At 36.1% G+C, this 22,484-nt stretch overlaps 3 protein-coding genes across 3 annotated transcripts; 2 read left to right on the forward strand and 1 right to left on the reverse strand.

Moving 5' to 3' along the window:
* The first annotated feature begins 8,983 nt into the window (after positions 1 to 8,983).
* On the forward strand, positions 8,984 to 9,709 carry LOC133327234 (uncharacterized). The gene is made up of 4 exons (XM_061535796.1): positions 8,984 to 8,997; positions 9,104 to 9,116; positions 9,173 to 9,496; positions 9,548 to 9,709. Exons 1-4 carry the CDS (start codon positions 8,984 to 8,986, stop codon positions 9,707 to 9,709), a joined length of 513 nt encoding a protein of 170 aa, XP_061391780.1.
* A 2,113-nt stretch (positions 9,710 to 11,822) lies between these two features.
* On the reverse strand, positions 11,823 to 12,497 carry LOC133327235 (uncharacterized). The gene is made up of 3 exons (XM_061535797.1): positions 12,423 to 12,497; positions 12,040 to 12,363; positions 11,823 to 11,984 (listed from the first exon to the last, which is right to left on the reverse strand). Exons 1-3 carry the CDS (start codon positions 12,495 to 12,497, stop codon positions 11,823 to 11,825), a joined length of 561 nt encoding a protein of 186 aa, XP_061391781.1.
* A 2,670-nt stretch (positions 12,498 to 15,167) lies between these two features.
* On the forward strand, positions 15,168 to 15,862 carry LOC133327236 (uncharacterized). The gene is made up of 3 exons (XM_061535798.1): positions 15,168 to 15,251; positions 15,315 to 15,638; positions 15,698 to 15,862. The coding sequence occupies exons 1-3, from the start codon at positions 15,168 to 15,170 to the stop codon at positions 15,860 to 15,862; spliced, it is 573 nt and encodes a 190-aa protein (XP_061391782.1).
* The last annotated feature ends 6,622 nt before the right edge of the window (positions 15,863 to 22,484 follow it).

Here is a 22,484-nt window from a genome sequence, read left to right on the forward strand (position 1 = left end):
GACAAATTTCGTGCAAATCGAATGATTTTCAGAGACTTTGGTGCACCAATTACCTAAAATCGGATGAAATTATATATGGGAGCTATATCTAAATCTGAACCGATATTCACGAAACTTAACACACGTCATTCTAGACTTAATTTAACGCACTATACCAAATTTCGTGCAAATCGAAAGATATACAGGGACTTTGGTTCACCATTTACATAAAATCGGACGAAGCTATATATGGGAGCTATATCTAAATCTGAACCGATATTCACGAAACTTAACACACGTCATTCTAGACTTAATTCAGTACGTTATGACAAATTTCGTGCAAATCAAAAGATATATAGGGTCTTTGGTGCACCAATTACCTTAAATCGGATGAAACTAGATATGGGAGCTAAATCTAAATCTGAACCAATTTTCACGAAACTTTGCACATATCATAGACTTAATTCAGAACGCTATGCTAAATTTCGTAAAAATCGAAAGATATATGCGGACTTTGGTACACCATTTACCTTAAATCGGACGAAAATATATGGGAGCTATATCTAAATCTGAACGTTTTTTCTGCAATATCAATAGGGTTCGTCCCTGGGCCAAACATATGAGCTGTGCCAAATTTCATCAATTCGGATCATAAATGCGACCTGTACTTTCCTTAGAATTTTATATGGACAGACGGACGGAACCCGGAACCCGGGGTCTATCTTGATTATTTTTGCCCGTTACAAAAATATGCACAAAGACATAATAGCCTGTACCACAGTGTGGTGAAGGGTATAACAATGCACGCCTATGGTAGGTCACTGAAAATATTTTGAAAAAATCCACGCCTATATTAGGTCGATGAAAAAAAATATCTTTAAAAAATCCACAACTATGTTAAAACCTTTTTTGGGATTCCCATTCATTGCATTGCTTTTCCCAAATCGGTTATACCACCCTCCTCATTGTAAACATAACACAATATAAATTTATTGGAATTCTTATCATAAATGTTTACAAAACGAAATGATTGCAACAAACGTCAACATAGGTTTTTTTTTTACATTTGCCACTCGAGGCATGCCCCGTCCTCGGGGTCTTTGATGACGTTGCGGGGGAGTCAAATGAATGATATGAAATATAATATAACCAACCACCAATGGAGGCTTGCAACAGCTTGGCCTGAAGAAAAGTTGAGTTTTTTTTGACTGTTTGCAGTTGTTGTTGCTCTTGTTGGCATTGGCTGCATTTTTTGTTTTTTGCCTGTTTGTACTGCCAGGGTGTTCGGTTTTTCGGTAATGCAACATTGCACACATGATGAATTTATAGCACTTTAGAAAATTTTTGCTATGTAAGGGCAATATATTTTGTGTTAAATGTCCTTCTCGATGGTGGTCTGGACTGGGCTGGGCTGTCCCGGGTCTTGGCTAACGATATGTGTTCAGGACTCACATGGCAAAGCTTCTAAATTGAGTGCAGGGTGTCATTTCTAAAAAAGCAAAAATATTATGAGTGAATGATGTGGGAGTGGGGAAGGGGGAATGAAGGAGGTTTTCAGTTATGGGATTGCACTTTGATAAAAGTGACAATTTACTTTTTTGCGAATTTTTTTTCTTGCCATAACTTATGTTGCTAGCATTTTCCTGCCTAAATGAGAAAATTAGAAAATTTTGACAGTTTATTTATGTCTAAGAGGCTGGGTATAAAAATGTTGGGGTTGGGTAAATACATTTTTTTCAAACACCCCTATGAATTTTTTAAAATGTATTTTTTGCAAACCAGATATAGCCCTGGATTTTAAAAAAGTATATTTTCAAGCTACAAACATGGGCTTGATTTTTTTATTATTTATTATTTTTTTTTTTCGAGGACCAGACCTGTAGTTTTATACCCTTCACCACTCTATGGTACAGGGTATTATGTCTTTGTGCATATGTTTGTAACAGGCAAAATGAAACGAGATAGACACATGGTTCCTTTTGAGAATATGCATATAATCACTTTCTGAGTCTATTTATGCATGTCCGTCCGTCCGTCCGTCTGTCTGTCGATGTTAAATTGTAAACAAAGTACAGGTCGCATTTATAATCCGAATTGGATGCAATTTGGCATAGGTCACTTATTTGGCCCAAGGACGAACCCTATTGAAATTGGGAAAAATCGGTTAAGATTTAGATATAGCTCCCATATATATTTTCGGCCGATTTAATGTAAACGGTCCCTATATATCTTTCGATTTGCACGAAATATGGCATAACGTACTGAATTAAGTCTAGAAAGATGTGTTTAAAATTTTTTGAAAATCGGTTCAGATTTAGATATAGCTCCCATATATATTTTCGTCCGATTTTAAGTAAATAGGGCACCAACGTCACTATATATCCTTCGATTTGCACGAAATTTGGCACAGCGTACTGAATTAAGTATAGAACTATGTGTGTTGAATTTCGTGAAAATCGGTTCAGATTTAAATATAGCTCCCATATATATTTTCGTCCGATTTAAGGTAAATGGTGCACCAAAGTCCCTATATATCTTTCGATTTGCACGAAAGTTGGCACAACGTACTGAACTAAGCCTAGAATGATGTATGCCATGTTTGGTGAAAATCGGTTCGGATTTAGATATAGCTCCCATATATATATAGCTTTCATATAGCTTTGATATGTATTTCGAACGGGTGTCTGATTGAGATTAAATTTATAACAGTGCGGCGTACCAAATAGCCTGTATTAATTTTGCTATAAATCGTTTTCCATAAATTTATCCATGGTACAACTCTAGATCTGCCCGAAAGGGCAGAAAGGCATGATTATGTTCCTTCGAGGGAACATTGTCATGTAATTGTAATATACCCAAAGTGGTGAAGGGTATCATATAGTCGACCCTCCGACCGACTTTACTACTTTCCTTACTATTTGTAATTGTAATGATTTTCAACTAACTACCTGACAAACAATGCCGGTAAATGTCATCCCATGTTGCGTTTGTTGTTCTCGACGTCATTTAACTTGGCACTTGTGGCGGCCGTCATTTACACCGAATACGTAGTAATTGTACATATTTCATACCATTTCATTAAAGGGATTTTTGTACAATTTGAACATCTATTTCCGCTTGAGAGAGCACCTGAACACACATTTTCTCGTCCAGGCAAAGGTACATCCGACGTAATAGGTATTTGAAATACAAAACATTCCGAATGGGGTTTATTTTTTGTTTGGGAGGATAAGATGTCCTCTCCACTGTTACATTGTAATCATCACAGTTGGAACATTCGTTAACGTCTAAACATACGCACACACACACACACAATCGCACACATATTCGCATTCAATTCCATCCCGCTGCCATTGTCGTCATTTCAATTTATTCATTCGTTTATCCGGCAATTCCGCAATAGAAAACATTGTCTCGTTAGTTTCAAGTTGATGTAATTTTCTCCAGCTTACCTGAAAGTGGAGGCAGAGATAATTTGAGTTTTATTTCTAGAGACATGGGAGAAACTGAGTTGAGACGTAGCTTTTTGGGTGAGTATAGTTGATTCGACGGAAATTAAAAAAAAAATATTTTTTTTGGCATCAGACATAGGCGAGGATTTTTTTATAAATAATTTTTTATCGACCTAATATAGGTGCCGCATTATTATCCGAATTGGATGAAATTTAGCACAGCTCATTTATATGGCCCAGGAACGAATCCTATTGAAATTGGGAAAAATCGGTTCAGATTTAGATATAGCTCTCATATATATTTTCATCCGATTTAAGGCAAAGTCTCTATATATCATTTGATTTGGACGAAACTTAGCACAACGTACTGAATTGAGTATAGAATGATGTGTGCTAAGTTTCGTGAAAATCGGTTCAGATTTAGATATAGCTCCCATATATTTTCGACCGATTTAATGTAAATGTTTCACCAAAGTCCCTATAAATCTTTAGATTTGCATGATATTTAGGTTTAGTTATAGCTCCCATATATAGTTTCGTCCGATTTTATGTAAATGGTGTTTCATCGGCCTATATAAAGCGTGAATTTTTATACCGTACACAACTATGTTGTCAGGGTATTATAGGTTTGTGCAGCCCCAAACGTTTGTAACGACAAGCTGAGTCAATCTAGACATGTGTGTCCGTCCGTCCGTCTGTCCATTATAATTTGTAAACACGATACAGGCCACAGTTATGGACCAATTTTCACGAAATTTTGCATGTAGGATGGGTTCTGGCCAATTAAGACCCCTATTGTTTGTGGAAAAGATCGGTTAATATTTAGGAGACGAAATGGACCAAAAACTTTATTTTTGTCGGATTTTCTGGTCGCTCCAGAGGCTGCACTTATGACCCAAACACCGCGAATTTTTGCACGGAGAAGGGGATCAGGCCAAAGAATAAGTATGCCTGTTTTGATAAGGATCGGCCAATATTTAGCGGGTCAAATAGACCCTGACTTTTGTATGAAAAAGTACAAAATTTGTATTCTATGGGGTATATATTTGCACCTGAAGGTCCTAGACCCGTGAAGTTGATAGTATGTTCAGGAGGACTGGTTGACCTTTAAATTGATACCAATTATATTGTCGTATGTACTCGGATGTGGGAGTTACACTTACATATTTACAAGTTCTTACGTACTCAGATATTATTAAGTAACACATTCATTATCATACTAGAGTCGGAAATATAGAGCGGATCGCTTTGAAATTTTCCATGAGGATCCTATTATTTTCGGTGATGAAAAAGAAGATAATAATATTGTGATGCAGTGGACCGAAAACTTAATTTGTTTTTATGTTTTTTTCGAGTCGATCTATAGCCACAATTGAAAGCCGAACATCACAACACAACCCACGGTGAAGGGAATCTGGACAAGTAATTAGAAGGGCCTGTACTGGATATAAGTAATATTGGCTGACCTCTAGTCGGTCAAGAGGTTGCAAATACCGCGAAATATTGCCCAAGCTCAGAATAAAAACCACACAAAGTTATGTCGTGTAGGGATGTTGTGTAAGGTATCATATGGTCGGCCCCGTCCGACTATACTGTTCCGTTCACTGGTTTAAAAATATTTTTTTCATCGACCCAATATAGGCATGGATATTTTAAAAATATTTTGTTTTTGAAGGGTCTAACATAGTACACCTCCCCTGTCGCCTATTACCAATACCAAATTTGTTAACAATTTCCCACCAAGCTTTTCACGGCACAGCATCTAGCCGTAGCATTAAATTGCAGTGTAATTTTAACAATATTTTTGTTGTTGTCATTGTTGTATTTTTATTAAATTGAAACTGCGACACATTTACACCACGTAGCGCGTCGTCAATGTCTTTACATTAAGACGCAACAGCGTCATTAGAAACTAACAACAGGCAACTTGCTGTGCGAATGGATGTGTGTGAACGAGCACTTGTCGAGGGAAATTCCGAACATACTTGTTGCATTAGACATGGCGGAAGAAGTTCAGATTCAATTGCAGACGTGGGGGGAGAGTTTCGAATTTTTCGAATATTCCGATGGGGTGAGGGACAAAATCTATAGAATCTTGTTAGTGTTCATAGTGAAACGTGACAATGATTACCTGGTGGTGGTGATGATAGTTTTCTTACCATTGGTTTGTTTTTGTCCCGTGCGAAGAAGACATTTTGTTGGAAGAAAACTTTGTCCACACACAGCATTCACATTATTTCTAATTTGGACTCAGATGTGGTTTGGAAAGAGAGATATGCGGGGATTTTTTTTATGTGAAATGGTTACTATAATTTTCTATACCGTTGATTGTTATAGTATTGGTAGATATAATGGTCGCTCGTTAAAGATCCAAATTTCCAAACAGTTGTAACAATGAAAAATATTTTTAAAAATCCACGCCTTATATAGGTCAATGAAAAATATTTTGAACCAGTAAGGATAGTAGTAAAGTCGGACTGTGACGACTATATGATACCCTTCATCACTTTGGGTATATTCTACATATGTATCCTTATAATTCCATGTCAATGTTCTCTCGAAGGAACATACTCATGTCTTTCTGCAACCTATCATAAATTTAATTTCATTCGGGCAGGTTTAGAACATGGGATAAATGTACGGAAAACGATTTAAAGCAAAATTGATACACGCCATTCAGTACGCCACACTGTTAAAAATTTAATTTCAATCAGACACCCGTTCGAAATACATATGGAAGGTATGGCTGCATCTGCACCAATTTCAACAAAACCCAATAACGTCATTCGAGTCTCAATTGGATACACTGTTCAAAATTTCGTGTTAATCGGACAAACATTAGACGTTTGGTGCACCATTTAGGTAAAATCGGACGAATATATGTACACATATATGGGGGAGCTATATAGAAATCTCAGACGATTTTTCCGAAACTTACCACACATTATTCTAGAATCAGTTCAGTACGATATTCCAAATTTAGTGCAAATCGATATATAGGGACTTTCGTGCACCATTTATATAAAATCGGACTAAAGTATATATGGGATATATATCTAAATTTCAACCGATTTCCACGAAACTTAGCACACATTATTCTAGACTTAATTTAGTACGCTATGCCAAATGTCGTGTAAATCGAAAGATATTTAGGGACTTTTTCGCACCATTTCTATAAAATCGGACAAAAATATATATGGGAGCTATATCTTAATTTGAACCGATTTTCTCGAAACTTAGCACACATCACTCTAGACTTAATTAAGTACGCTATGCCAAACTGCGTGTAAATCCAAGGATATATAGGAGTTTCGGTGGACTATTTACATAAAATCGGACGAAAATATATATGGGAGCTATATCTAAATCTGAAACTTGGCACATGTCATTCTGGACCTAATTAAGTACACTATGCCAAATTTCGTGCAAATCGAACAATTTATGGGGACTTTGGTTCCCCATGTACCTTAAATCGGACGAAAATATATATGGGAGCTACATCTAAACCTTAACCGATTTTCACGAAACTTATCACACATCATTCTGGACCTACTTTAGTACACTGTGCCAAATTTCATGTAAATCAAAATATATATAGGGACTTTGGAGCCTCATTTACCTTAGATCGGACGGAAATATATATGGGAGCTATATATAAATCTGACCCATTATTTTTTTAAACTTGGCACATGTCATTCTGGATCTAATTCAGTGCACTATGCCAAATTTCGAGCAAACCGAACAATTTATGGGGACTTTGGTTCCCCATGTACCTTAAATTGGACGATAATATATATGGGAGCTACATCTAAACCTTAACCGATTTTCACGAAACTTAGCACACATCATTCTGGACCTACTTCAGTACACTATGCCAAATTTCGTTAAATCTAAAGTTATGTAGGGACTTTGGTGCACCATTTACTTAAAATCGGACGAAACTATATATGGGAGCTATATCTAAATCTGAACGGATTTTCATGAATCCTACTTACTTACTTAGCTGGCTTGTTACAGAACGGTTGTTCCATAAGCCGAGCTTAAAAAAGATTTCCAAGCGCGTCGGTCTTGTGCGCAAGTCCACCAATTTGGAAGACCACGTTCCAAGATGTTGTTTTCTACATGGTCTTTCCATCTAATTCGTGGCCTTCCCCTTCTACGGGAACCATCAGTAGGCTCATTATTTTTATATGCCTTTTGAGCTGGGGCGTTTTCATTCATCCGCACAACATGGCCTAGCCACCGTAGTCGCTGCAGCTCAATACGACTGACTACGTCGATGTCCGCGTATAAATTGTAAAGCTCGTGGTTCATTCGACGTCGATATTCACCGTCGACGCAGATCGGCCTGCAGATCTTTCGGAGAATTTTTCTCTCAAACACCCCAAGAGCTGCCTCATCTGCTTGCGCAAGTACCCATGCTTCTGATCCATATAATAGCACGGGTAGTATCAGCGTCTTGTAAAGTGTGAGTTTGGTCTGGCGGGAGGTGGCCTTGTTTTTAAACTGCTTACTTAGACCATAGTAGCATCTGTTGGCCATCACAATCCTTCTCCGATTTTCGAAACTGATGTCATTCGTTTTATTTACGGCGGTACCTCAAATTTTAGTTCTCAAATTCCACAGTTGGTCCGAGTCTACTGGACGTCTTGCGCGTTGATACCATCAGCTTGGTCTTCTCGCCGATTCTCATGAATCCTAGCACACATTATTATAGACTCAATTCAGTACGCTATGCCAAATTTCGTGCAAATCGAAAGATATATAGGGAATATAGTGCACCATTTACAAAAGATCGGAAGAAAATATATATGGGAGCTATATCTAAATCTTAACCGATTTTTACGAAACTTAGCACATGTCATTCTAGACTTAATTCAGTACGCTATACCAAAATTCATGCAAATCACTTTAGTGCACCATTGCCAAACTTCATGCACATCGAAAGATATATAGGTACTTTACTTTAAATCGGACGAAAATATATTTGGGAGCTATATCTAAATCTGAACCGATTTTCACGAAATCTAAATCTGAACAGATTTTTTTCCCAATTTCAATAGGGTCGGTCCTTGGGCCAAATAAATGAGCTGTGCCAAATTCCATCCAATTCAAATCATAAGTGCGACCTGTACGTTGGTGGCAATTTAACATGGACAGACGAACGGACATGCATAAATCGACTCTGAAAGTGATTCTATGCATATTCTCAAAAGGAACCATAGGTCTTCTACATCGATTATTTTTGCCTGTTACAAACATATGCACAAAAACATAATACCCTGTTCCACAGTGTGGTGAATCCACGCCTATAGGTCGATGAAAAAATATTTTTAAAAAATCCACGACTATTTTGGAACCTTGAAAAATCACCCATATTAATAAATATTGAGTAGTTATTCGAACAATTACATATTTAGCATCATTAACTAATTTAGAAACTACCTTAATTATTTACCAATAAATATTGTCGTGTGCTTAGATTCCGAAATTGATTTTTAATTACTCATAATTAGCTAAAACAAAAAACAAACTAAACGAGCCAAAGCAACATGACCAATCGTAGGTAATTTTTAGTAGGCACACGAACACACCTCTCTCATAATGGACACCTATAGGGTCATCTTTTTCTTTTATGGGGTTTTAATATTTTTGCTTCAAATTCCCCCTAGCCACCAGCAAAAGGTTGGTGTCTTTATACAGATAATAATGAAGTGAAAATAATTCCCATTTTTTCACAGCGAAAATATTTCCAATTTATAAATACCGAAGTTGACTATAATCGTGAATACGTCTCCAATTACACCCTCTATATTGGCAAACGGAATTTAACATTAAATTTCGATCTGCTTGTTAAGCGGAATGTAACCCATCCAATTTGGAATCTGCTGAGGGTGGATACGAAATTCAATAAAGATGAAGAGTGGCATAAAATTATGGGTTTCGATGTGAATTTTTGTGAGTTATTAGAGCAGACCAAGGCGCCGGCATTTTATTTGTTAAATATTTGGTTAAATAATGTTCTGAAATATGGTACACTGCCAAGGCAGTGTCCGGTGTTGGAGGTGAGATGGAGATTTTTTTATTAAAAAAAATAATAATTATTTTCTTTTCAGGGCCACTATACCTGGCGTGATTTTAAATTGGATAAGAATAGCATACCGCAATTCATTGCCTGTGGTTACTATCGCATAAATGTCGTAATGTATCAGAGACGAGAGGGTCGACGGGAAATGCTAATGAATTCAACAATTAATGTGTTAGTAAGGGTTAAATAAAACTTAGAAAAATTATTTAAAACCAGTAAGGAAAGTAGTAAAGTCGGACTGGGCCTACTATATGATACCCTTCACCACTTTGGGTATTTTGTACACATGTACCCCATGTCAATGTTCCCTCGAAGGAACATACTCATGCCTCTCTGCAACCTATCCTCAATTTAATTTCATTCGGGCAAATTTTAAAGTTAGCAAAATTGATACACGATATTCGTACGTCGCACTGTTAAAAATTTAATCTCTATCAGACACCGGTTCGAAGTGCATATGGAAGCTATGGCTGCATCTGCACCAATTTCAACAAAACGTAATAACGTAATTCATGTATCAATTTGATTCGTTGTGCGAAAATTCGTGTTAATCGGATAAACATTAGGACTATGGTGGACCACTTACCTAAAATCGGGCGGAAATATATATGGAAGCTATATCTAAATCTTAACCGATTTTCACTAAAATTAACACACATCGTTTTACTCTTAATTCAGTACGCTGTGCAAATCGAAAGATAAATGGTGCAACAAACCATTTGTCTTAAATCGGACGAAAATATTTATGGGAGCTATATCTAAGTCGGAACCGATTTTAACGAAATTTAACACACATGTTGCTAGACTTAATTCAATACGCTATGTCAAATTTCGTGCATATATAAAGACATATAGGGACTTTTGTGCATCATTTACCTTAAATCGGACGAAAATACATATTGGACCTATATCTAAATCTGAAACGATTTCCACGAAACTTAACACACATCAATACAGACTCAATTCAGTACGCTATGCCAAATTTCGTGCAAATCGAAGGATATGTAGGGGCTTTGGTGCCTCATTTACCTTAAATCGGACGAATATATATAAGAGCTATATTAAAATCTGAACCGATTTTCACGAAATTTAACACATGTCGTTCTAGACTTCATTTAGTGCGCTATGCCAAATTTCGTGCAACTCGAGAGCTATTTAGAGACTTTGGCGCACCATTTACCTTAAATCGGACGAAAATATATATGGGAGCTATATCTAAAACTGGATCGATTTTCCCGAAACTTACTGCTCTTCATTCTAGACACAATTCATTATGCTGTGCAAAATTTCGTGCAAATCGAAGGATACAAAGGGACTTTGGTGCACCATTTACCTAAAATCGGACGGAAATATATATGGGAGCTATATCTAAATCTGAAGCGACTTTCACGAAACTTAGCACACATCATTCTAGACTGAATTTAGTGCGCTATACTAAATTTCGTGCAAATCGAATTATATATAGAAACTTTGGTGCACCATTTACCTTAAATCGGACGAAACTATATATGGGAGCTATATCTAAATCTGAACCGATTTTCTCGAAACTTGGCAGATATCATTCTAGACTTTATTCATTACGCTGTGCCAAATTTCGTGCAAGTCAAAAGATTTCCAGGTACTTTAGTGGACTATTCACCTAAAATCGGGCGAAGCTATATATGGGAGCTATATCTAAATCTGAACTGATTTTCACAAAACTTAGCACACATCATTCTGGACCTAAGTCAGTACCCTATGCCAAATTTCGTGCAAATCTAAAGATATATAGGGACTTTGGTGCACCATTTACATAAAATCGGACGAAACTATATATGGGAGCTATATCTAAATCTGAACCGATTTTCAGGAAACTTAACACACATCATTCTCGACTTAATTCAGTGCGCTGTGCCACATTTCGTGCAAATCGAAGGATTTATAGGGACTATGGTGCACCATTTACATTAAATCGGACGAAAATATATATGGGAGATATATACAAATCTGAACCGATTTTACCCAATTTCAATAGGGTTCGTCCTTGGGCCAAATAACTTTGTTCACAAAAATACATGGACGGACGGACAGACGGACATGCATAAATCAATTCAGAAAGTCATTCTATGCCAATTCTCAAAAGGAACCACGTGTCTATCTCGTTTTCTTTTGTCTGTTACAAACCTATGCACAAATACATAATACCCTGTACCACAGTGTGGTGAAGGGTATAAATATTAAAAAAAAATCCACCTCTATTTTTACAACTCGAATAAATATTTTTATTTATTTCGTGATTGCAAAGAAATTTTTTAAACAATTTTTTATCTTCCTTTCACCACAATATCGACTGTTGAATTTATCACCATTTCCTTTTGCTCGGCTCTTTTGAGATACAGGAACACACCAATACGATAGAAACCCTTCACTACGAAGTGGGGAATACTATGTTTATCCAGTTTAAAATTACGCCATGAATAGTGACCCTAGGAGAAGGGGGATTTTTTTTTTATAATTCCAAACTAAATTTCAAAATCCTACCACCAATATAGGGCACTCCTTGGGCAGGGTGCCATATTTGCGAACATTACTAATCCACACACTGAGGAGATTAAACATTGGTGTCCGACTCTGTTGCAACAATTCACAATAATTCAAATCGTATTTCATTATTTGACTCCAGATATTCTCTTTGGCAAATTTAATTTCCAAACTTATCAAATTCCACAGCGGATCAGTTATATTTTTTATTAAAATCAAATCCAAATTAATGGTGGAATTTTCATTGGCAATTGTTAGGGTGTAATTGGAGACATAGACAGGATTGAAATTGGTGTCAGTTTTTAAAAAGACTACCACCTTTTTCTAGAGGATTAGGAAGAAAAATTTAATTATTTTTAAGTTTTTCTAGAGCATATACTTACCCTCTCCTGTAGACTACAGGTAAATTGATTCAGGAAAATTAATAGCGAATACAACAGGAATTTTGAATATTCCATCGTGGGCCACCACCAATAACTGATCTATTGCAGACAATTTAAATATTTGCAATTTTCTAACATTTTGGTAATTTTTATATTCAGAAAAACAATATTGAGATTGAGATCACTTCGTTAAATACTGGAAATAATTACTTGTTTGTTAACAAATTATTTATTTATTTTTTCTGGAATTCCATATCAAAATTTTAGGAATTTAGAGCATATTTTTAGGCGATTATTTTTATTAAGGAGGCTTACACGAATTTTATTAACAATTTTTAAAAAAAAATTTCATTGACCTGGCGTGGATTTTTATACCCTTCACCACACTGTGATACAGGGAATTATGTCTTTGTGCCTAACAGGCAAAAGGAAACGAGATAGACACATGGTTCCTTTTGACAATATGCATAGAATCACTTTCAGAGTCGATTTATGCATGTCCGTCTGTAGATGTTAAATTGTAAACAAAGTACAGGTCGCATTTATAATCCAATTTGGATGAAATTTGGCATAAGTCACTTATTTGGCCCAAGGACGAACCCTGTTGTTGGCACCAAAGTCCCTATATATCTTTCGATTTCCACGAAATTTGGCCTAGCGTACTGAATTGAGTCTGGAATGATGTGTGTAAAATTTCTTGAAAATCGGTTCAGATTTCGATATAGCGCCCATATATATTTTCGTCCGATTTAATGTAAATGGTGCAACAAAGTCCCTATATATCTTTCGATTTGCACGAAATTTGGCATAGCGTAATGAATTAGGTCTAGAATGATGTGTGCAAAATTTCGTGAAAATCGGTTCTGATTTATATATAGCTCCCATATATATTTTCGACCGATTTAATATAAACTGTGTATCAAAGTCCCTATAAATAGGTTTCGATTTGCACGAAATTTAGCATGACGTACTGAATTGAGTCTAGAATGGTGTGTCTTAAGTTTCGAGAAAATCGGTTTAGATTTAGATATAGCTCCCATATATATTATCGTCCGATTTAATGTAAATGGTACACCAAAGTCCCTATATATCTTTCGATTTGCACGAAATTTGGCACAGCGTACTGAATTGAGTGTAGAATGATGAGTGTTGAATTTCGGGAAAATCGGTTCAGATTTAGATATAGCTCCCATATATAGTCCCTATATATCTTTCGATTTGCACGAAATTTGGCATAGGGTACTGAATTGAGTCTAAAATGATGTGCGGATGAATGTCGGTTCAGATTTCGATATAGCTCCCATATATAGTTTCGTCCGATTTGTATGTTAATGGTGCAGCAAAGACCCTATATATCTTTCGATATGCACGGAATTTGGCATGGTATACTGAACTGAAACTGGAGTGATGTTTGTCAAGTTTCGTAAAAATTGGTTCAGATTTAGATATTGCTTCTATATATAGTTTCGTCCGATTTTATGTAAATGGTGCACCAAAGTCCCCATATATCTTTCGATTTGCACGAAATTTGACATAGCGCACTGAATTAAGTCTAGAATGATGTGTGCAAAATTTCGCGAAAATCGGTTCAGATTTCGATATAGCTCCCATATATATTTTCGTCCGATTTTATGTAAATGGTACACCAAAGTCTCTATATATCTTCCGATTTGCACGAAATTTGGCATAGCGTACTGAATTGAGTCTAGAATGATGTGTGGAAAATTTCTTGAAAATCGGTTCAGATTTCGATATAGCTCCCATATATATTTTCGTCCGATTTAATGTAAATGGTGCAACAAAGTCCCTATATATCTTTCGATTTGCACGAAATTTGGCATAGCGTAATGAATTAGGTCTAGAATGGTGTGTGTTAAGTTTCCTGAAAATCGGTTCAGATTTAGATATAGCTCGCATATATAGTTTCGTCCCATTTTTGGTGAATGGTGCACCAAACTCCCAATATTTGTCCGATTGGGAAAAATTTTTGCACAGAGTACTGAATTAGGTCCAGACTGATGTCTGCGAAGTTTTTTTAAAGTCGGTTCAGATTTAGATATAGCTCCCATATATAGTTTCGTTCGATTTTTTGGTGAATTATACAGCAAATTTGTCCGATTAATCAAAATTTTGCATAGCCAATGCAATTGAGGAAAAAAATTATGTGTGATAAGGTTCATAGTAGGTTCGGTTTTCCGAGTGTGGGCAACTAACCCGAACTCGCGGCACTCACTATTTCATCGGGTGATTAAAATAACTACCCCAGGTGGCACCACGGGTAGATCAGTGTCCAAAATTGAGATGAAAGAGGGACCAAGAGAAGCCATGTTGAAGCCAATTAGAGCCATTCCTTGGTATATATCATCCCTTAGGCCACCCATAGGCGTGGATTTTTTAAAAGTAAGTTTCCATTGACCTAACATAGGCTTGGATTTTTTTAAAATATGTTTTCATGGACCTACATAAGGCATAGATTAAAAAAAAAAAATTTAATATTTTGTCAATGACCACAAAACAAATTGGCCTTTAGAATGGAATATTTTTTAAGAAAGTCATTTCATGGTCTAGCAAATTTTTCTATAGTTTATAATCGGATTATTTAAAACAAATTAGTTGTAGACTCTTAATTGATATATAATGGTTGACATTACCTCATTACAAAATAGTTATAGGGACAGAAAATTAAATCTACAAACCTTTACAGAGAAAAAAATCATTTAGTTTACTTTTAGTTAAGGAAGGAAAATGAGACATTCACCACGCACATCGATATTTATATGGATTATATTTCTAAATAATCTGCAATGGAATATTGCAGCCAAAGTCAAGGTATGTTTGTTATCTAATACCAACGAAATAACATCGATTACTTCTCTCCATCTCACCTTTCAGACAAAAGTAGTGCTCTTTCAAAATGCCACCACCTTCCACAATCCCGACTACTTCAATCGCTATGATATCTCATTTTCCGAGGATCATCAAAGTATGGACTGCGATACGATGCTAATACGTAACATCACCGAACCGCTTTGGGATAAATTCAGTGTTGAAATGAAATTGAAAAAGGATAACAACTATCGGGTCCTTGTCACCTATGTGTTTAATGTTTGTGACATTTTGGGTAAATCTTTTAAGGAGTCGACCAGCCTATTTGGCCTCTGGGCACAAAATATGTTGAAATATGGTAATCTGCCAAAGTCATGTCCTATACTGGCGGTAGGTAAATGTCAGAACATTTTTTATTAAATAATAATTTTTAATTTTTTCGATTTCAGAATCTTTATAGCTGGCATAATTTTCGTATAGAAAGGACTAGTATTCCGCCGATGGTTTTGAATGGTTATTATCGCTTGAATATCACCAATTTTCTTAAGAGACCTCAGGGCAATGTGATCATAACAGATTCTACGATGATTATGGTTGTTAAAATGAAATATTAAAAATATTTAATAAAAAAATTTAAATTTAAATTAAAAAAAAAAAAAATCATGGACCTATTTTTAAACCAGTAAGGAAAGTAGTAAAGTCGGACGGGGCCGACTATATGATACCCTTCACCACTATGGGTATATTAAACAGGACTATTAGCATGAACTTGAATGAAATAAAATATGTGATATTTATCTAAATGTGAATCTACGTAGATCTATCCATAAAGTATGTAAATCGACTTCAAACAAATATAAATAGGTCATCCGTTGGGCTATGTCTGTACTTCTAGAAAACGAAACTACATAATTCTATGCTCAATTTTGTACGTTGTGCAAAATTTGATGTCAAACTGACCAACATGAGGAGTTTGATGCGCAATTTACTTGAAATCGGGCCAAATAGTAAGCGATTTCAAACAAACTTGTCACAGGATACGTTATACTAATTTCAGAACGTTTTGTTCCTAATGGTTCCTTGGTGCGTCAAGTACTTAAAATCAAACTATAATAAAATGGAGCTATATCTAAATGTGGACCGATTTTCACGAAACAACGCAGACATCAATCTAGGCTCAATTCAGTACGTTATGCCAAATTTCGTGCAAATCGAAAGATATATAGGGACTTTGGGGTACCATTTACATGAAATCGGACGAAACTATATATGGGAGCTATATCTAAATCTGGACCGATTTTCACAAAACTTTACATACATCATTCTAGACTTAAGTGATTAGGCTGTACCAAATTTCGTGCAAATCGAAAGATATATATGGGGACTTTGGGGCACCATTTACATGAAATCGGACGAAACTATAAGTGGGAGCTATATATAAGTGGGAGCTATATAGAAATCTGAACTGATTTTCACAAAACTTGGCAGACATCCTTCTAGGCTCAATTAAGTACGTTATGCCAAATTTCGTGCAAATCGAAAGATATATAGGGACTTTGGGGTACCATTTACATGAAATCGGACGAAACTATATATGGGAGCTATATCTAAATCTGAACCGATTTCCACGAAACTTTACATACATCATTCTATGAATATGAATAGGCAATGAATAGGCTGTACCAAATTTCGTGCAAATCGAAAGATATATAGGGACTTTGGGGCACCATTTACATGAAATCGGACGAAACTATATATGGGAGATATATCTAAATCAGGACCGATGTTCATGAAACTTGGCAGACATCATTCTAGGCTCAATTCAGTACGTTATGCCAAATTTCGTGGAAATCGAATGATATATAGGGACTTTGGGGCACCATTTACATGAAATCGGACGAAACTATATATGGGAGCTATATGTAAATCTGGACCGATTTTCTCTAAACTTGGCAGAAATCACTCTAGGCTTAATTCAGTACGTTATGCCAAATTTCGTGCAAATCAAAAGATATATAGGGACTTTGGGGCACCATTTACATGAAATCGGACGAAACTATATATGGGAGATATATCTAAATCTGGACCGATTTTCCCGAAACTTGGCAGACATCACTCTAGGCTTAATTCAGCACGTTATGCCAAATTTCGTGCAAATCAAAAGATATATAGGGACTTTGGGGCACCATTTACCTGAAATCGGACGAAACTATATATGGGAGCTATATCTAAATCAGGACCGATTTTCACGAAACTTGGCAGACATCATTATAGACCTAAATGATTAGCCTGTACCAAATTTCGTGCAAATCGAAAGATATATAGGGACCGTTTACATTAAATCGGTTAAATATATATATATGGGAGCTATATCTAAATCTGAACCGATTTTTCCCAATTTCAATAGGGTTCGTCCTTGGGCCGAATAAGTGACCTGTGCCAAATTTCATCCAATTCGGATCATAAATGCGACCTGTACTTTGTTTACAATTTAACATCGACAGACAGACGGACGGACGGACATGCATAAATCGACTTAGTGATTCTATGCATATTCTCAAAAGGAACCATGGATCTATCTCGATTATTTTTGCCTGTTACAAACATATGCACAAAGACATAATACCCTGTACCACAGTGTGGTGAAGGGTATAAAAATATTTTTTCAAGTATCCAACATGGGCGTGGATTTTTATACCCTACACAACTATGTTCTCAAGGTATTATAGCTTTGTGCTGCCCCAAGAAATTGTAACGCCGTGAAATATTGGTCCTAGACCCACCGTTTAGTATACCGAAATTGGGAATAATCAGATTTATATATAGCTCCCATATATAGTTTCGTCCGATTTTATGTAAATGGTGAACCAAAGTCCCTATTTATCTTTCATTTTTCTCGAAATTTGGCATAGTGTACTGAATTAGGTCTAGAATGATGTGTGTAAAATTTCTTGAAAATCGGTTCAGATTTAGAAATAGCTCCCATATATAGTTTCGTCCGATTTTAGAAAAATAGTGCACCGAAATCCCTATATATCCTTCGATTTGCACGAAATTTATCTTATCCTACTGAATTAAGTCTAGGACGATGTGTGTTAAATTTCGTTAAAATCGGGTCAGATATAGATATAGGTCCCATATATATTTTCGTCCGATTTTGTGTAAATGGTGCACCAAAGTCTCTATATATATTTGGATTTTCACGAAATTTAGCATAGTGTGCTGAAATGAGTCTAGAATGGCGATTGTCAAGTTTCGAGAAAATCCGGTAAGATTTAGGTATAGCTCCTATACATATTCCGATTTAAGGTAAATGTGGGACCAAAGTCACTAAATATCTTTCGATTTGCACGAAATTCGGCATAGGGTACTGGATTGGGAACAGAGTGATGTGTGCTAAGTTTCGAGAAAATCGGTTCAGATATAGATATAGCTCCCATATATATTTTCTTGCGATTAAAGGTAAATGGGGCACCAAAGTCCCTATATATCTTTCGATTTCCACGAAATTTGGCATAGAGTACTGAATTGAGTCTGAAATGATGTGTGTTAAGTTTCATGAAAATCGGTTCGGATTTAGATATGGCTCCCATATATATCGTCGTCGGATTTAAGGTAAATGGTGCACCAAAGTCCCTATATATCTTCAAATTGCGCGAAATGTGGCATAGGATACTGAATTAGGCCCAGAATGATGTATGCTAAGTTCCGTGAAAATCTGATACCCAATAACAAGAATAGGCGTGGATTCTTACAAAATTATTTTTTATTTTTATTACATGTTCAAATTTAAATTTTAATATTTGATTTTTTCATTTCATTTTCAGCGTAAACAATAATGTGGTATCACTCAACATAACATTTCCCGATTTTGTTTTAAAAAAATTAGTAATGTTGATGCGATATAAACCATTTAGGGCAAATGAGGGTATGCTGTTGCGTTCCACTTTGAAATTTTGCCAGCCATAGGTACCCTAAAATTCCAAATAATTCCAAAGAAAAAAAAATTGAAATTCCTTTACAAAATAAATTAAATTCAAAACTACAAACCGTCAAAACTGGACATGACTTTGGCAAATTACTATATTTCAGTGTGTTTTGTACCCACAACATTATCATATTAGTGGTGCTGCTGCGTCCGGTCACACCAAGAAAATTACAAATATTTATTTCATAATTAAATATCGATTTGTAATGGTCGTCATCCTTCTTAGACTTGATTTCAATGCTCAACCGATTCCAAATGGGTTGAGTTATATTTTTTATTAATATCGCTTCACAGTCAAAGCCTTGGCGATCTTCGGAGATATCTAGGTGATAGTCACTTAAATAGTCGGGATTGAATTTAATTTTGACATCTTGAAATAATAAAATCCTGGACTGTGGGAGGAGGTGGAAAAATTATTTTTTGATTTAAAAATTGTTTTTTTTTACAAAATCACCTTTTGTTTTGATGATTCATTGCAAATTACGCAAATTATTAGAATCAATAAAATCCGCCACATATTCACAGAACCATGACGAGCCATGGTTTGGGAAATATTGCGTTAAACAAAAATTATTCAGCGGAATTACCTAATAGAACTAATGAGACTAATTTGATCCAATCGATGGTGTTTGGGTTTTATACAGCACTAACACCACTATAACGGTTGGGGGTAATATTTTTGGTATCGGTCAAAGGTTGGTAACAAATCGATGAAATTAAAAAAAAAATACAAAATCTTTAAAATTATAATATCCTCGCCTTATATAGGTCAATGAAAAAATATTTTTAAAAAATCCACGCCTTATATAGTTCATTGAGAAAATATTTTTAAAAATTGGCATCGAAGATAGGTCATTAAAAAAATATATATTTTTTTTAAATCCACGCATTCTAGAGATCATTGAAAAAAATATTTTTTATAAAAATAACGCATTATATTATTTTTTTATATTTTTTATACCCTCCACCGCACTGTGGTACAAGGTATTATAGCACCCAAGCAAGTACTGCATCGACAACATATAATTGTGACGATGGACGGTTAAGATCTTCGTCTCCTCATGAAAATGGTCCACAGGAGTCATGAGGAGACACCCTGTTCTCAAGGCAGCATTCTGGTAGGTCTGGATTCTCTTCCACTACGTATCACTAATATTCGCGAACCAAACTGGCGCAGCATAGCTTACCACTGCCGGCCTATTGCTTTATAAGAGGTCAACAGGGTTTCTTTGTCAGCGCCCCAAGTGCTGCCGGCTAGCGAGTTGAGGACCTTGTTCCTACTTCCCAGCTTATCGCATAAATCAGTCGCTTGCGCAGACGACTTGAAAAGGCTGTCGAAGGCCCAGTATCGGGGGGTAGTTGGTGGTCGGAATCAATTCTCCATCGACCATTATGTTCAGTGGGAACTTCGTTTCAGCCGCCCATCCTTGGGTGCTATCGTCGGGAACATCCCTGCCATAGTCTTATGGACAGGACTCCCCCGCTCAGGCACGTAAGGAAAGATATTCATGATCTAGAGAGAGGTTCAAAGGTATAAACGTGAACCCCTAGATCAAGAAGCCTATCAAGCAGGTCTGAATGGTATTCACACGGACGAAGTCGCTCAGGCAGTAGAGCAATACCGCGTGAATAGCATAATAGGACACCACCCCCCATCCATCGCAGCAGAGGAGAAGCAGCTGCCAAGGCAAACATGAGTAGTTTTAGCTCAACTAAGATCAGGATGGTGTAACCGCCTAAATTCACATTTCTGCAAGAATTGACGGCTCTATACCTAGCACATGTTCTACATGTGGACTAGGACCACACGACACGTTGCACCTCTTCAACTCACCAGCTATGCCGACTCATATATCGCCGAATTCACTTTGGACGCAACCCGTTGCAGTTGCAGCATTCTTGAATTTGGAGGTATAGGAAGCAGAACCAGACGATGAATGACAAAGTAAATGTATTCTGTTGCTACAACAACAACAAGGTATTATGTCTTTGTGCATATGTTTGTACAGGCAAAAGGAATCGACAGTAGACCTTTTGTGAAGACGCATTGAACAGTTCGTCCGCCTGTTTATGTTAAATTGTAAACAAAGTACACATTTTTGACATTTTCGCATTTTTCATTTCAATTGGATGAAATTTGGCACAGCTCATTCATTTGGACCAAGGACGAATCCTATTGAAGTTATGAAAAATCGGTTCAGATTTAGATATAGCTCCCATATATATTTACGTCCGATTTAAGGTAAATGTTGCATCAAAGTCCTTAAATACATTTCTATTTGCACTAAATTTGGAACATCGTACTGAATTAAGCCTAGAATGATGTGTGCTAAGTTTCGTGAAAATCGGTTCAGATCTCGATATAGCTCCCATATATATTTTCGTCCATTTTAAGGTAAATGGTGTACCAAAGCCCCTAAATAAACTTCGATTTGCACGAAATTTGGCACAGCTTACTGAATTAAGCCTAGAATGATTTGAGCTAAGTTTCGTGAAAATCGGTTCAGATTTATATATAGCTCCCATATATATTTTCGTCCGATTTTAGGTAAATAGTGCACCAAACCCCTTTATATCCCTCGACATATGGGAGCTATAATATATATATGGGAGCTATATCTGAATCTGAACCGATTTTTACGAAATATAACACACATCTTTCTAGACTTAACTCAGTACGCTATGCCAGATTTCGTGCAAATCGAAGGATATTTAGAGACTTTGGTGCACCGTTTACCTAAAATCGGACGAAAATATATATGGGAGTTATATCTAAATTTGAACCTATTTTCAGGAAACTTGACACAGATCGTTGTTGACCTAATTCAGTACTCTATGCCAAATATCGTGCTAATCGCAGATATATGTGGCAGCTATATCTACATTTGAACCGATTTTCACGAAACCTAAAACACATCATTCTATACTCAATTCAAAATGCTGTGCCAAATTTCGTGCAAATCGAATAATATACAGGGGCTTTGGTGCACCATTTACATAAAATCGGACGAAAATATATATGGTAGCTATATCTAAATCTGAACCGATTTTGACGAAATTTAACACACAACTTTCTAGACTAAATTTAGTAATTTGTGCCAAATTTCGTGCCAATCGAAGGATATATAGGGGCTATGGTTTACCATTTACATAAAATCGGACGAAACTTTATATATGGGTGCTATATCTAAATCTGAACCGATTTTCACGAAACTTAACACACATCATTTTAGACCTAATGCATTACG

Source organism: Musca vetustissima, unplaced genomic scaffold, assembly GCF_032173495.1.
Source record: "Musca vetustissima isolate MV318-11 ecotype Yass unplaced genomic scaffold, APGP_CSIRO_Mvet_v1 utg8746, whole genome shotgun sequence".
Taxonomy (NCBI): Eukaryota; Metazoa; Arthropoda; class Insecta; order Diptera; family Muscidae; genus Musca; species Musca vetustissima.